Source organism: Podarcis raffonei, chromosome 12 (genome assembly GCF_027172205.1).
Source record: "Podarcis raffonei isolate rPodRaf1 chromosome 12, rPodRaf1.pri, whole genome shotgun sequence".
In the NCBI taxonomy this organism is placed as follows: domain Eukaryota; kingdom Metazoa; phylum Chordata; class Lepidosauria; order Squamata; family Lacertidae; genus Podarcis; species Podarcis raffonei.
The window spans coordinates 22,258,698-22,275,649 of NC_070613.1; the positions used below are offsets into that span (position 1 = coordinate 22,258,698).

The 16,952-nt window shown below is 47.7% G+C and overlaps 1 protein-coding gene and 1 long non-coding RNA gene across 2 annotated transcripts in view; both read left to right on the forward strand.

Moving 5' to 3' along the window:
• Nucleotides 1-4,630, forward strand: part of C12H10orf67 (chromosome 12 C10orf67 homolog) — a 48,157-nt gene extending 43,527 nt beyond the window's left edge. Inside the window, exon 16 of the mRNA XM_053359253.1 lies at nt 4,266-4,630. Coding sequence (XP_053215228.1) covers nt 4,266-4,330 — 65 coding nt within the window. The 3' untranslated portion in view covers nt 4,331-4,630. The remainder of the gene's footprint in view (nt 1-4,265) is intronic.
• Nucleotides 4,631-9,767: 5,137 nt separating this feature from the next.
• Nucleotides 9,768-16,596, forward strand: LOC128424156 (uncharacterized). The gene is made up of 2 exons (XR_008332937.1): nt 9,768-9,828; nt 16,459-16,596. It is a non-coding gene; the product is annotated as an uncharacterized LOC128424156 (long non-coding RNA).
• Nucleotides 16,597-16,952: the final 356 nt, after the last annotated feature.

Genomic DNA, 16,952 nt, shown 5'->3' on the forward strand with positions numbered 1-16,952 from the left:
CAGCATCTAGATTGATACTTTCTCTTTATTCGGTCCCCATACTCTGAGATCTACGGATGAAGAAAGGTATATAAATTTAATAAATAATAATAATACTCTTCCCAACCCTCCTTTTTTGTAAAAAGCTTTTCAAGATATTCAGGCAATTTGTAAAAAGTCATTTGTTGCACTGGAACAAATTGTTGTGACCAGTGTTGCATTTATAACTGGAGACACAGCAGTTGAAATAGTTTGGAATCTCATTTTAGGCTGCTTGTGTGTGTGTGTGTACATTACACGGAATATCCATGTGGTTTATTCCCTATTTGGAAAATATAGGTTATCTTAATACATACATAATTTAATTGCGCGCACACACACACATACACACACACACATATATTATAAATTCTGCGTTATTTTCCTGAACCAGGATGGAGAGCTCACATTACAGATGTGCCAGAAGTAGGCAAGTTTCAGATGGGTTGGCTACAGCTAACTTCTGCCCTTTCCCTGCCCTAGAATGAGAGGCTTACTTGTTTCACCTCCCAGCAGAGACTGAGGCTGGTTATTTATAGGGATTCCCTCAGAGGCACCATAGGCACCTGCTTCCCAAACTCTGGAAGGTTCAAAGTAGGACAGCAGTATTTCATTAACTGCTGCATAGGTGACGTCACCTGATTAACTGCTAAGCCTCAAGACGTCACTTTCCACACAAGCAGCAACATGTGGGTGAACAATGAGAGGTTTCCACAGCAGCTGGAATAAAAACTAACATGTAAATTAATGTGGCACGTGAAAGGACAGCATTGGCTCCTTTTCTACAGCGTTCCCCTCTGCCTGAGAATTTTCAGCTGGATCCACAATAGAGTTGCCACCTTTCTTTTTTCCTTTTTCTCTACTCTGAACAGCTGCATCGTGGCAGAAGTTCAACGAATGTAACTTTATCTCAGCATGCCGGGAAAGGCTGCACCCATTGAACTTCTGCCTTTTGCGCAAATCTCATCGAGGCAAAGGCTCTGCCAGGAAAATATAACCACCCTGATTTTACCACATTGTACAACAGGCTGTGTCTCTTGAAAAATCATCTCTGCCTGTCTCCATTTTAAGGACAACTTTTCAAAATCCCCTCCCCTGTGCGAATGTTTGAACAGGTGAAACAGCCCTCCCATCACAAATTAATTCCTTGTATGTAAGTCTCCCTTGCTTGAAACAGAATGGGTTTCCATATGTGTTTAGTGCTCAGGTTGACAGTTGGCACAATCCTATACATGTCTACTCAGAAGTAAGCCCCACAGACTTCACTGGGACTTACTCCCAGGTAAGTGTGCATAGGATTGCAGCTTTAAAGATAGTGTGTTTCAGGGTCTGTCTTCAGGTCTGCATAGGATAGTAGCCTTTGATTATGTGGTGCCTAAGGCAGCTTCCAATGGAATACAGATAACTGGATTATCTGTATTCCATTGGAAGCTGCCTTATACTTTAGACCATTGGTCCATCTAGCTCAGTGTATTGTCTACCACGGCTGGCAAGGGCTCTCTAGGATTTCAGACTTGTTTCCCTCCCAGCCCTATCTGCAGAACCTGGGACCTTCTGCATGAAAATCACGTGCTCTACCACTGGTGCACAACTACCACTTAACACAACCCTTTATTGTTTTTGCTGCAAGAGGCTAAGGTGGCTAGCCACCTGGAAACTACAAGCGAGCAGTTAGAGGTGTGCAGCCCAATCCTATGGATGTGTTCATGCAAGTGAGTCTTGCGCCTTTAAAAGCCAATGGAGCATCTCCACGCCATCAAAATACTATACCATTTTGATGGCCCATTGATTCCAGCCTGTTTTGTGTGTTTTTAAAATGAACTTGAAGCACAATCAAAATGAGATAAGAGAAAAATACCAACAAAATATTCAAGAGAAGGACCTGAAATCTCTCTGATGTTCTACCAGGTCTCCTTGTGGCGCTGGCTTAAACATGGCAGGTAGTATAGAGTTGGGGTTGGGGTATACTAAACCCCTCATGAAATCTTCCTGGTCTTAGCTCATGAGCAGGTGATGTCCTGTCTGGTGGCAGGTGGGGGAGCATCTGGTGGTGCATGTATTGCTTTGACGGTCTATTGTCAGAGGTTTTCAACCTTTTTGAGTCCATTGCTCCCTTTACCAACTACATTCTTTCTGCAGCACCCCTGTGGGGCTCAGGAGCCCAGTTATGTCACCCTTTGCCTGCAGAGCTGGCAGCCTCTTTCCCTTGTGGAGTGTTCCCTCAGCTTCCTCTCTTCTCCCCTCTCCTTGGGAGTCCTCTGGGCAGCCGCTGCTGCCGCCCCTGGTCTCTGAGCTACCCTTCCTCCCTCCCCAAAGAGAGGTGCCTCCTCACACTGACCCAAAGGGGCCTGGGACTTGTCTGTCCATTTCCCAACAGCAAGTGCTGGCGGGCAGGCTGGCTGGGCTCGCTCGCTTGCTTGCTTACTTACTGAGACTGCCTCAGCTCCTGGCAACCAGCACCCCCTGACCAGCCCCAGAGGCAACATTTGCCTGCGGAGCTTATAGCCAGTGTTGCTGCAACAAACAGCTGTGCAAGCCTTTGGGAGGCAGAGATGCAAGAAGGCATCATAGGAGAGAGGCAAGGATAGAGGGACAGAGGCCAGTGTTGCCTGCAGCACCCCTGGTCTATGTAGTAGTTGCTACTGTTTTTTTTTTAAAAAAAGAGTGTTTTGTGGCACACTAAAAGCTAATAGATTTGTGTGGGATTGTTGAGGGTGGCAGCAGGGGCATAGGAAGGGGGCGGTGGGGGCAGGTCGCCCTGGGTGCCCTCACTGAGGGGAGTGACATTTGGTGCGCCCCCCCACCTGCCCGTGACTCCCAAGCCCACCCTGAGCTGTTGGGGTAAGGGGGGGAGCTGCGCCACTTTGCTGGTGGCATTCCCCCCTTCCCCCTTCGTTTTGACAGCTTGGGGGAGGCTTGGGAATCGCAGGTGGGCAGTGCGGCAAATGTCCGCCATGGGCGGCTTGCTCCACCCCCGTGAGGGGCTTCCTCCGTCCCTGGCTGCAGGGCGCACGCACCACTCCAGACATCCGAGCGACTATCCCACACTTGGGAGGGCACCCTCTGTGCCATGCCTCCCTTGGGAGCATGCCCACCCTGGGCAGCCCAGGCATATGCTCCACTTCTGGGTGGCAGGAGAGGATATATTGTTTATTAATATCCTTCCTAACTTGCGCTAGCAAGTTTCTTCACTTAGCAGAGTGCATTCCCTTTCTTACGCAGAAGAAAGCTGGTTGCAAACTCGTGTGAGTTTCTTAAGACAATAAGCAATTCAATCTGGCTTGTCCAGATTGAGGTATGTTCTAATATTCCTGGTAAGACCCCTTTTGAATCCTTCCTAAAAGAATAAAGACACCACGGTCTTATTCATAACAAAAAGGAGTTTTACTCACGATCAGGCAGAGCACAGTGTGATCCCTGAAGGCAGGCTTAAGGCTTAAAGTTACAAACATGTACAAACAGGTTTACCCCATATGGAAGATGATCAGGGGAACTGCTGTGGGCAGTCAGCAGTACGGTTCAGGTGAATGCAGGAAGCAGGCAGGATGAACAGGAAGGTCGAAAAGAGAAAGGTAGCAATGTGACTTGGCCTTTTACCAGGTCTGGAAAGGTCACACCCACCTACTAGTCACATGCAAGGAAGGATGCTCCAGGCCAGGAGGAACAGGAAGTTTCAACTGGCTGGACCAAACATTCCCTTGCATGTCCACTCTAGCAAAACAAGGAATGTTGTATTTGACTGCTCCCAGTGGATTACATCCCACAATTTGTTGTGGTGGCAGAAGGTTGTGTAGACTTTATCAAATGTGTGACGTGCTCTGTTGTGGACCAGAGCCCACATCAACAGATGCATGAAGTAGTATCCTCTCCTTGAATCTGATGTAGACTCTGGTCCACACTAAAACTTATATGCAGTGTAATCCTACACGTGTCTATTCAGAAACAAGCCCTGCTTTCCTCAGTGGTGCTTACCCCCAGGTAGGTGATGCAGTGGCTTGCAAGCCTTACCCTTCAGGGTGCAGCAATCCTTTCTGCAGCAGACTGATTTGGTTTAGAAGGGCTCATCAGTCCAATGAACAAGGCCGTGGGAAGGCAATATGCCAAATGCTGTTTTTATCATAGTCTTCCGACAGTGGGAAATAGCTGTTTGTAACCCCCTCCAAATTGACCTGTATGGAATACAGCGTTGCATTGAATTCCACGGTGCAGTTTCAAGCTATCTGTGTCCTCTCTCTTCCTCTTCTCAGCTTCAGAGTCCGCGGATGAGGAAGAGTTTGAGCAATTGCCTTCACCCCATTCATCTATACGCTGATAGCTGGGATAAGAGCCACCTGTGGGAAGAAAAGGCAAGAGAGAAAGTAAGAGTCCCCCTCAACATCTGGTCACATGCAGAGGATGTCCTGCACAGCTGCCCTGTCCAGTGAATGCTTTCAGTTCTCCTACCAATCCCATAGGGTGCACAGGAAGCCATCTCTCCTGAGTAATGGAGTCCTTCCAAGCTGAATAGTTTCTACTGCACACACTTTGTGGGCAAGTTTGTCCAGAGAGTTGGCTTAGGGTTACTTTTTTCTGCCTTAAAGAACAAACAGCCTTAAATAAAGAGTTAACTTAAGGCACATCTTTCTGAGCCTTTACATTACACTGCAACTGCTTTCAGTTAAAATGTAACTAGAAGTTGGTCCTTAAATTCAGCCTGAAGGCTGCAAATCCAGTTTTGGCAAGGAGTAAAACCAAATCCCATATCATCATTCTGCAATCATATTAGAATATGTTTTCTTTAATAAACTAGGATGGTGGGGGTTTTTTGCAGATAATGAAATAAAATTTCTTCCCTACATTGTATGTTTAAGTATAATCCCAGGGTTGGGTCATTCACATTATTTTTTTGCCACACAAATTCCTTCAATGAGGCCTGGCAACCAAATATGTGAAACAACTCAATTGAAAAGTGACTTGAAAATTCTCTCTGTGGTGTGGCTGTCTTCGATGGCACATTCACACATCTAAAGAGCCATCACACACCAGATGAATGGCATGATAGCGTGAACCAGGCCTCATCTTCATTCTCTTTCACGTGTGGACATATCATCACGTATTTTGGGATTAGGTTACAGTCATACATCGGGTTACAGATGCTTCAGGTTGCACGTTTTTGGGTTGCGCACCTCATCGAACCCGGAAGTACCGGAACGGGTTACTTCTGGGTTTCGGAGCATGCGCAGATGCAGAGCTGCGGGTTGCAAACGTGCCTCCCGCACGGATCACGTTCTCAACCCGAGCGTCCACTGTAGTTAAAATCTTATGGTGATGTTGGTAACCTTTTAATGGCAGCCTGTTCAGAATCAAAGGTTTCTTTAATTATTACAAACATAGGAAACTACTTTACATAGACTCTGAACCAGACCATTAGCCTTTCTATCACATTATCCACACACTGACTGGCAGCAGTTCTCCGGGGACTTAGGTTCCCAGCTCAACCTGGAGGTACCAGGAATTCCATGTGCCCAGCCAGGAAGCTACCATCCTTATTTCTTCCTAATACCTCTTACTGTTTTTAGCCTTGTACAGTGGTACCTCGGGATGCGAATGGGATCCGTTCCGGAGTCCCTTTCGCATCCCGAACGGAACACAAGGCACGTCTGCATGTGCACGGGTCACGTTTCGCTGCTTCCGCGCATGCGCGTGACATCATTTTGAGCGTCTGCGCATACGCGAGCAGCGGAAGCCGGAAGTAACGTGCTCCGTTACTTCTGGGTTGCCACGGAGCACAACTTGAACACGCTCAACCCGAAGCACATTCAACTTGAGGTATGACTGTACATTGCTTTAGCAAATGCTGAAAGCATGTCTGGTTTTGTTTTATTTTTACTTTATTTTGAAATAAGAACATACAGATGCCATTTTATCTTCACTCAAGTTGCATCAAGGCTTACGTAGCCAGGAATCTTTTTCCTAATGCAAATATATTTACCTTGAGCCTGTGAGGTTCATGTGGGAATGTTCAGGGTGGCAGGAGAGGATATATTGTTTATAAATATCCTTCCTAACTTGCGTTAGCAAGTTCTGTTACTTATCAGAGTTACATCCCCCTTTTTACATGCACAGCAGACAGCTGGTTGCAGGCTCGTGTGAGCCTCTCACTATTGTACAGTTCAGTCTGTCTCAGATTGAATTGAACGTTCCTGGTAAGTTCCCTTAAATCCCTCTTAAAAGAACAAAGACTCAAAGAATAAAGACTCAACACCCGTCAGCCATGATATTACTAGCTGGTGACCTAAACGCAAGAGTGGGCCCCAACGACAACGCCCTATACGCACATTTTCACCAATGGCCTCCAGAAATGGAAACTATCCCACCCCTAATGACAAGATCATCCTACGATAAGACATGCAACATTGGAGGACTACATTTAGCACAGATGGCCTACAGACAGAATCTACACTTACTGAATGGGGCTATACAAGGAGATTATCCTGGTCAATATACATATTGGTCAGGACACAAACTGTCAACGATAGATTATTGCATTGTTTCCCAGGACCTGATCCCTAGGATATCAAAATTCAACATTACAGCAAGAGCTGAAAGTGATCACCTACCTTTATCCCTCGTGTGTGATTTACCCTTTGATCTGCCCAAACCACAACACAGATATCAACCAGATCTAACACCCGGAACAGGCCTCAAGAAAATCAGATGGAATGGACAAGTGAGCGAGCGGATATCTAACTGGTACAAATCTGAGGAGAGCTACCGTCTCTCAAAAGCAATTATGGAAGGGTGCTTAGAAATAGAGGAGAGCGCCCTGAACATGATGACAACATATGAAATGCTTATACAAAAAATTCAAGAGTTTGTTGTAAAACCGAATTCCAAGTCTCCCCACCATAGGAAAACTTCCAGGGAGTGGTTCGATCATGAGTGTATAACCTCCAAGAAATCATTGATCCACTCCTTCATCTGCCATAAGGATAATCCAACAGAGGATAACAGACAAAGGATGCTTGAAGCCAAAAGAAGTTACAAAAAACTCCTGACACAAAAGAAAAGATACGCAATGAAGTTATTATGGCAGCAACTGATAGAGGCCTCCAAATCAAGTAACCCATCATTATTCTGGAGAATTGTAGCTGTACAGCCGGATAGGGGCCTATCACAACTATCCTGCTGCATATCAATGAAAGCCTGGGAAACACACTTCCATTATCTTTACGAGGAATCTAGCGATGAGTCCTATGCATTAGACATACCAGATACAGCCATGGCCAGCAGTCTCAATAACAGAGACTCATCTGCTGATTGACCAACTAAAGAACGGGAAAGCCCCCGGAATTGACTGTATACCAGCGGAACTTTTTAAAACCAATGCGAACTGGTGGGCTAGCCTCTCTGTTCACATATATAGATAGAACTGCACAGATTCCATACGACTGGGGGACTTCCATCATTATTCCCGTTTACAAGAAAGGCTCGAGGGATGATCCCTCCAACTATAGACCTATAAGCCTCCTGAATATAATAAGTAAATTATACGCTAAACACCTCAGCGAGAAACTGTGCGAATGGATAGAAAGAGCGAAGATTCTTGATGATGCACAGGCAGGATTTAGACAGGGGAGATCCACAATGGATCACTGCCTGATCTTACAGCACCTAGCTGAGAAATACACGTCGCACCACAATCACCACCTATTCGCAGCATTTGTAGATTTTAAAGCAGCCTTTGACTCCATCCCAAGAACCCGACTCTGGGACAAACTTAACAAATCATCCATAGACCGACGTCTGCTGCTACTAATATACAAACTGTACAACAACACACAACTTCGTATAAGATGCAGCCAAGAAGGTCAACTCTCTAATTTCATTAGAACAACAAAGGGAGTTAAACAAGGATGCATTTTGGCCCCCTTTTTGTTCAACATCTATATAAACTCCCTAATAGACCACCTACAAGGAGCGGATACACATGCCCCAAAATTAGTAGACAAAAAACTGCCTATCCTACTCTATGCAGACGATGTGGTTATACTGTCCCAGACTCAGATGGGCCTCAAAAGAGCTCTTAACAGCTTATCCCAATATTGTAGAGAAGAGAAACTAGCAGTGAACTACCAAAAAACAAAAATCATGGTTTTCTCTAACAAAAGGAAAATATACAGATGGAATTTAGACAATCAGGAGATTGAACAAGTGACATGCTTTAAATATCTAGGAGTTATATTCCAAGCATCAAGGAAGAAGACTGCCCACATAAATTACAGCTCCTCTACAGCACAAAAAAGTACAACAGCAATCCTAAGATTCCATCGTACAACGGGAGGAAATTTAATTACTGCTACAATTAAACTATTCGTTGCAAAACCAACAGCACAAATACTATACGGCGCACCACTCGTCTCCCTCTCTAATCTAGACCCATATGAAAAGATACAACCAGGTTTCCTTAGATCACTCCTGCAAACACCTAAATGCGTCCCAAACGCCGCCCTACGACTGGAAGCGGGCTTATACAGCATTAAAGCCAAAGTATGGATAAGAACCTTATGCACTTGGCTAAGACTTAACAACTCGCCGGTTGGACTACTTTCCCTGATGCTTCTTGACAAATTCCAATCTAGTTGGTTGAAGGGCACTCTCAGAAAACTGGCCACATATGGTCTCTCCCCAGAGTATTTATTAAGTTTAGAAAGGGGAAGGGCCAAGAACATAATCAAAGAAAGACTCAGGGACATTGAAGCCCAAAATGACTTTAATCAACTTCCGATAACTTATAAACTTCTATACAACCTCCAAAGGCCCCATCTAGCAAACTATCTCAAAGTTCTAGACAACGCTAAACACCGATGGGCATTTTCCAGGGCCCGCTTTAACGCTCTCTCTTCAGCTCTTCTAGAGGGAAGATACAATAAAATACTGATCGAACAAAGATTATGTCCCTGTAACAGCAATGAAATCGAAACCATTGGGCATGTCATCTTATACTGCCCATTATATCGAGACTCAAGAAAAGAGCTGATCAAACCGATTCTGAGGAAAATACCTCGTAGTACAGACGACACCTATATTAGACACCTCTTAGCTGACAAAGAGCCCGAAATTAACAGGTCCGTGGCAAAGTACTGTTACATCGCAACAAGAATAAGACGAGCAATGATGTCAACAACGGAGTTCAAATTGTAAACATCGAAGGAACGATAATAAACAGTAGCGACACCTGAATTGAATTTTTAAAACTTTAAAAGTCGAAACCTGGTCATAAATATAAGCACCAATTCTGTGAATTGGCCATATTTCTACTGTTATTTGTAGCACAATACTACTTTTAATGTCATATTTTTGTAAATTGCTTCCTGGTCACTGACTGTATTAAATATATTTGATTTTGACTCAACAATCTTATTCAAAGTCAATAAAAGAAGTTTACTCACATCAGTTCACAGTTGGATTCCTGAAGGCAGACTTAGTTACAAATATGTACATGCAGATCTACCCCATATGGGGGAATAATCCCAGTGCTTCTGCTAGCAGAGCAGTCCTAGCTAAAAGCTGAGAGCTAGCAGAGCAGTCCTAGCTAAAAGCTGGTCAGAGGAAGAAGGAAATCAAAAAGTGTGCTGCGTGACTCGTCCTTTTTTTACCTGGACAGGTTAGGTCATGCCCACCTCCTATTACATGCAAAAGGAAGGATGTTCCAGCCAGGAGGAACAGGAAGTTTTGACTGGCTGGACCAAACATTCCCTCGCATGTCATCTAGCATTACAAGGAATGTTGTAGTTGACTGCCTCTCATGGATCACATCCCACAGTTCAGGTGAGCAAGGAGCTTTTTACTGCCCCTCAAGCACAACCAACCATCCTTCACACCCAAACGGAATGCCAACAAGAAGCACCAGGTGATACGGGAGGTACTGCACTCTTTTAAGTGACTTCCTCCATCCCTTAAGCCAACCTTCTGAGAGCCAAACGGTGGGTACAGCCACAGGTAAAGGTGGTTAGAACAATGAATGTGATGCTTATTTTGCCTGGTAGGTGACATTCCACCCACGTTAAAAGAGGCATCGTGAAGATTTAAGGACTCATTCCAGCCAGGTAAAAGCCCTGCAACAGAGACGGTGATGGGTGTGGCTTGGGGAAAGGGGCGTGGTGCAGGAATAATCCCAAGAGCCCAATCAGAGGGATTGAGAGGGCCCATTTGACCACCACTGACCTCAACCATCTACATTCAAATCCAGTTGCACAATGTTAACAATTTTCACCTTTTTGAATTGTTGGGACTCCAAGCGCCAAGTCCTCCACTGAGGACCCCCTAATAATGAACCCTGAGCCTGGATGGTGGTGAATTGATTGGAGACTCCCTTGTGGTTTGGTGGGGAGGGAAGTGCTTCTCCCCCACGCCCGACCCACACAATGGCCCCTCTGCAGCAGCCCTTGCCATTCTTCAGGCATCAGCTCCTTTTGCTGTGTGTGCCACAGGCGCTTCCAAAGGATTGTTGCCCTAGAAACTTGGTTTCAGCCTCCTGCTATATATCAACAAGCTTGTTTTAGCAGTCCCTTGGCTGAATTACAGTTACACAGTTTGGCGCTTCTTTCAAATTTCCTCCCATCACTTGGGCCAAAGAAAGGAATTTTTTTCCTCCTTTAGAAATGAATTGGCTTAATTAGTAAGTAGATTAATGGCAATGGCTGGTGAGTTGGTTTCCAGCAGAGTTTCACCAGAGAGGGTTAATCGGAGTCAGGGCTGGAATCTTTCCCAGAACTGGCTGCCAGCCATTTTTCCACCAACCAATCAACCCCAGAAAACAAACGCTCTAGTCGCAATACCCACCCGAGAAATAGAGCTGGTGGAGTTTTGCTTTGAGAGACACCAGCAGCAAAAGCTGCCCAAATGAGCGACTTTGCCTAATGTTACTCCAAGGGTAGGGGGAAGGGGGGGGGGACCCAGACCAAATGGGTTACAGTCTGAGAAATGGATAGCTAGAGGGTTGGACGCGGAAATAAACGCAAACCTCAGCTCGTTTTCTGCCTAGGGCAGGTCACTCTTTCTCCGTCATCTTCCTCCTTTGTAAAATGTGGATAGATTGCATGCGATTGTGAGGACTGATAGCATCAAGAGTCCTTGAATTGTACTTAGGGCGTGCATAACCGCGTCCTTCTAAGATAAAACCTCGTCCTTTGATAAGTCCCACCGACTTTAACTAAGCGCCGGGGCTGATTCACACATGCATGTACACGTCCCTCAGCACCGTATGAATCAATGTGGGTATTTGCGTGAACGCCCTCTGTTGGAAAGCATTGCGTTTGAAGTGGTGTCAGCTGATAAGAGCTATCTCTTAGGCGTGTTGACTTTTTGTGATGGCTGTTCCACACGTGCAAGTAATCCCCTGAAGTCATGTATACACTTGACCTTACTTTCAAGGCATCCCTACTTAGCCCATTTCCCCAAGAGAAGGCTTGGAAACTGCGTCTAAAGTGTGAGAGTCTACAGATGGACGCAGCCACTTACCCACACGATCCCTTTGCTGTAGGCTTTTAGCAAGGCTTTTGAGTTTCGCTGGTACTTGGTTAGAGAAATCAATATGTTGCATCCAGCTAACCTACACTAAAAACAAATCACTCTGAGAAATGAACTATAAAATGAAGCTGGATCCTTCCTTGTTAAAAACCACACACCAAAATATGGATTGTTAAACTGGATCACATATTTCCATTTCCCCTAAATATGGAACAACCACCACAAAACTCCTTAAAACTGAAGAGTGCACAATGAGAATAGGCAACATTCACTCTTATTTTTCCCATACTGATAAAAATGCATTCATAATTTAACTGGCAGCTGCAAAAAAAAAAGTCTTGCAAAAAGAAAAAGAAAAAACCCTGCTGAGAAATGCATATAATAGGAAAAACAGGTCGCCTGGACAGCAGTGTAATTAATGCCAGAAAAGGCCAAGCCGGTTTCATAGATTCTCTTTTGAGGATATCAAGACGAGACCCAGTGAAAAATGACGCATGCTTTAGCATTTCAGAAAGCTGGCAACTGGCAGAGTTTCTCTTTCCTTCCCCCCTTCCCCACTCCTTTTTCTCCTCTTTAACTTTCTGCCTCCGAACAAAGGGGTCGGCAGAACTAGCTAGGTTGTAATGAGTTCTGTGTCCCTAGCCTATTAAGGGCATCATGGAAACATATTGTATCGAAATAGTTTGGAGGAGAATACTGGGGATGAAAGAGAATGGGTGCTTTGATCAGCTCCCTGGGGTCCTGAGTGCGCACAGACCGGCTTGCAAGGTCTTATTCAGCTCCAGCGAGACACACTTACAAGACCATTCAATGTGATTTGCATATCTGTAATTTATCACATTGGGTCCCCCGAACATTTTTTTTTTGCAAGGTAAATAAAAGTTGGGTTGAATAACAAATATCAATCATCTCAGAGAGAGGAGGGAGGGAGGGAGAAGGAACTGTCTGCGCAACCCACACTAACGCTGAAGAAGTCTGCAAAGAGAGGCAAAGAAAACGTTTAGCCCAGCAAAGAGAAGTTCAAAGAGTCCGTTAGACAACAGGTTCAAGGCTAGTGTAAAAAAAAAATGAAGCTTTTGGCAACAGTTGCCATCCAGCGCTGTCCTGCCACTAACAAAGCTTTTGGGAACCGAACTCGTAAAAAGAAATCGCCCCCAGGCACCTAGGAGGGAAGGCGATGCATGTGAGCGAAAGATAAAAAGTTGGCACCTTGCTTTAAGTGTCTTGGGGCAGTCAAGAGAACGCTCTTCGCCTCTTTCCATCTTCCTTAATTTCAGACGTCCCCTGTTAACTGGTTGTAAACTTTTACTGGAGACCGAGAGGGGAGCATTTCTTTTTTTAATCGCTCTTCCCTCCCCTCCCCCCCCCAGCCCATAAGAGACATCAGTAAGAAAAGGCTTTTGGGGGGAAGAGGATGAGATGCCTCTCCAAAACAAGAGGCAAGTTAACAGGCTGGCATTGTTCGGCGCTCTCACAAACTTCAGCGCAACAGCAAATAAGAATCTTCAACTTGACCTTGGAAAAGGGCTCCGCGCCTCCAGCTAATCTATCAAGCCACCCCCAGTGACAATGATGTATTTCCAAGTATTGTCAGATCATGAAAAGATTGATAAATTCGCCGCTGCACACCCAGACGGAGCGCTCCTCTTTGCAAGAAGGAGGCACGCTGGAAAAAGTGCGCCTCCTCGTCCGCAGGTCTTGGGGAGGGAAAGGGGCGAGGGGGGAGCAAGAGTCGAGAGGCGCTCAAGGGAAGAGAAACGAGCTCCCTTGAAAGCAGACCGGTCATATTTCTTGGAGGAGCACGAGAAAGCTGGAGACAATCCTTCTCATATTAAACGCAATATTTCTTGGCTTTGGCGAGGAACAAAAGTCATAGCAAGACGTCTTTGTGACTAATTCAGTCAAAGGGCCGGCTCTGGTTCCCCCTGCAGAAAGGTCACTGTCGTTGTGTATGGTCCACCAAGGGGGGGATTTCACAGGGAAAACGGAGCCAGCTGTCCCTGTCACACTCTCCGCACTGGGGGAGCCCACACTGTGCATGGTTGTTAACTTCATTCTACACACCTGCAAAATCTACCCATTTCCAAGACTTTTCAAGGGGCTTTTTTCTTCTTCTTTGGAACTCCCCTTTTTTTGCCTTCTCCACTTTTGACAACAACTATTCAAGTTTTTCTTGAAAGCGCTGGGAGGGAAGGAAGAAGGGGGGCGCTTTCTCAGCTTCGGGTGGGTGCCCATTGAGCGCCTAGCCAAAGGAGCTGCCTTCCCACAAAGCGAAGTTTGACAAAGTCCCAAATAACTTTGCACCGACGTGGAAACGGCCTGTTGCTAACGGAAGTGCCCTTTAGCCAAAGCGCGAGCTGCAAATCGCGAAGGCTGCTGCCCGGGCAGGCGCTCTCCCGCTTCCCCCCGCGCGCTCCTTGCACTCTCGCCTCTTCGCTCCAGCTCTTCGCCAGCGCCACAAACGGCATCACCTTTCACTCCCTTCTCCCTTCCTCGCTTCTGCACCTCAAAAAAAGAAAAACACTCAGCAACCCTCCAGGGGCTTTTCAGATTCCGTCGGGGCTGAGAAAGGCTCAAGCTCCCCAGAAGCGATCGCTTTAATTGGAAAGGAATGTAATGCCCAGCCAGTGGGGCCACTCTCTTTCCCAACTTCGGTCTAGAGCAAAATGAGGAGCTTGGAGAGAGAAGGAGTCCTGACGGGGTTTCCAGTCATGGGAAATGGAGGCTGCTTTGAGAGCCTCCCACGACCAACCTCTTGCCCCCACAGACTCCGGGTTCTTCCCCCGGCCGCCCGCATCCTTCCCGCGTCCCCATTTACCCTCCTCAAAAGCAACGCTTTCGGCATAGGCCTCGCTAGGCACTGGAGGCCCGTCAAGGCGCCGTTGCGCCAAAGGCGACAAGAACAACCCACCTGCCTTAAGGAGAGGGGGAAACGGCTCCCCAAAAGGCCATTCCCCAGAAAAGGCGGGTGGAGGTGGGCCTTCGCCCGGGGCTGGCAAGCCCAGGCTGCCTCAGGGAAGCTTTGCGCGGGACAGCAGCTCGCTGGCAGCGTGACAGGCGTTCCGCGCAACAAGTTCCCTCAGAGCAGGTGCGCGGCAAGGGGAGGGGGAAAGGAGCTGCCGGCGCGACGAGCGAATGAGCCGGGCGGTTCAGAGAACCGCAACGGGGCTCCGGGGTGCGGGCCGAGGTCAGGGACGAGGCACCCTTTGCCTGGGCGCCTTTGGCCCGCGAGACGAGCGGCCTGGAGACAGGAGTGGGCGCGGAGCTGGAGGCGAGCGCCAGCGACACAGTTCCTGTCAGGGGAGCCCGGTTCTTCTCCCTCTGACAGGCGCTTGGAGGGCGGGTGGCGGGGCCGAGGCGACGCTCGCCCCTTCGCCTTCCCCTCAGGGTGTCCGCAGCCACCAAGCCGCCTCCTGCTCGCGAGCCCGCGCCTCAGACCGCCTCGCCTTGCTGGGGGTCCCTCTTGGAGACCTCCATGCGCAACGAGGCCAGGGCAGGCGGACACCTCTTGTTGGAGGTCTCTTTGCCGTCTCCCGGGCCCTCGTGGGCAAAAGGAAGGGGGCTGGCTCTGCGGCAGGGGGTCCTCTGTTCTCTGGGGTGCCGCCAGCGGGCCTCTCGCAGGCTCCCCGGAACCACAGGCACTGAGGGGAGAAGAGGGGCGCATGCGCATCTCCAGCCGGGGACCCTCCCCAGGCGCTCGCTCCACAGTTTGGGGAAAGTTTGGCCAAGCTGCCCAGAAAGGCGCCTGGCCCTCGAGCGACGAACGTGAGGCGCCAGAGCGCTGGGCGGAGGCCTCCGGAGGCTCCCCGGCTCCTGCTGGGGGCGAAGTGGGGCCGGGGGGGCGCTCGGGGGGGTGAGGAGCGAGGCTTTTAGGAGGCCCACCGAGGCCCCTGCGCACCAATCTGGCGGCGCGCTCGGCTGAGGAGGCTGCTCTCTTGTGCAGCCGCGCGCGCCTCATTCGCCGCGCCAGCCACTCAGGCGCCCCCCTCCCCCCGCCCCTTTGTTCGCCTTAAAAGTAATGCTGCGAATTAAAAGAAATGACAATGTTTTCCCCCTGCTCGCAAGTCCCGGAGAAGGGCCCTTGAGCTTGGCAAAAATCAGGCGAATCATTCAGCGTGCCACCCCGCACCTGTGATCTTGGCATTGAAAACCCCGCAGACCTATTCCCTATTAAACTTAATTATTCCCCCCAGGCACACAATGGTTGAAATGGAGCAGGTTGGAGTCTGTTTATTGGTCGTAAATGTTTTTCTGAAGATCTTCTGAATCTCATTGTTAGCTCGTTGTTTGAGTCTGCCCTCTTTCTTTCAGCCTAGAGTAGCCTTGGACTTTTCAATTTTCAATCGTAACATCTGCTTAATCGTACGGATCAAAATATGGAGACACAAAACATATGTAATGGTGGATTTGTTAAATCCTGGTAATGAGTTATTAACAAGGGAAAACAATAGGCCAGGATGGTGAGAGCCGTATGGTAACAGAGTCACTTTATGCAACGCCTGACGTTCCCCTTCTTGATAAATGGAACTAAGGTCTGAACGCCAGGTGATAGCAAGAAAATCAATGTCTTTAGAGGCCAGCACGGAGACTTTTTTTTCTGTGTGAAAAATTAGGAGACATAAAATGTAATTGGCTGATCAAGGAGGGGGGAAAGTAGTGGTCTTAAGTTTAATTGCCCGTTGAAGGCTGAGCAAAGGCAGACAAAAAAAGAGAAAAAAGAAGCAAGACTCTGGGCCTGTTTGTTTGCTAGCATCTCAGCTCCCACTGCAAGTGCATCATTGAAAATGTGTTTTATTATAACACATGCCATGCTTTACAGTTCCCATATTGTGTCAAGACAATGCTTAATGGTACATTAAAGACAAGCAAACCATGCCAACACGTCTTGGAGACATTGTAAGGGCCTCTCTCTCCCTCTGCTTGTTTTAGGCAGCTGCAGCTCAGCACCCAGAAAAACACAAAAAGAACAAGTTTGAAATACCAGGTGCATCCGAGGGAAACCCGACAGGGATTGATATGTTATAGCCCAGGACATGAACCTAGCAATAAAGATATCATTTCGATTGTCTGCGGCTTCCACGCCATGTAAAAGGCAAGAGGCGCCCGGGCAGCCTGTTCTCCTGGCAGCAAAGCTTTCTCCCTTCCCCAGCCTCCTTTCCTATCTCCCTCGGCCAAATCCGAACACCTGTTGGCCAGACCTCACATCCCGTCGTGGGAATCGCTGCCTCCTAAGGCTTCCAGATCTCGAAAATGCAATTTGTTGTGGAATGAGCGCGGGCCCATTCCCACAGGCCTTGGGGAGGGGGAGAAAGGGGGTGGGGGTGGAAAGAAAGAGGGATAAAAAAGGGGGAGGAGGAGGAGAGGAGTGAGATTTACCAGGGACACTCAACTGGTGTTTGTTCATCCTGGCAGCTGGTCCTCGG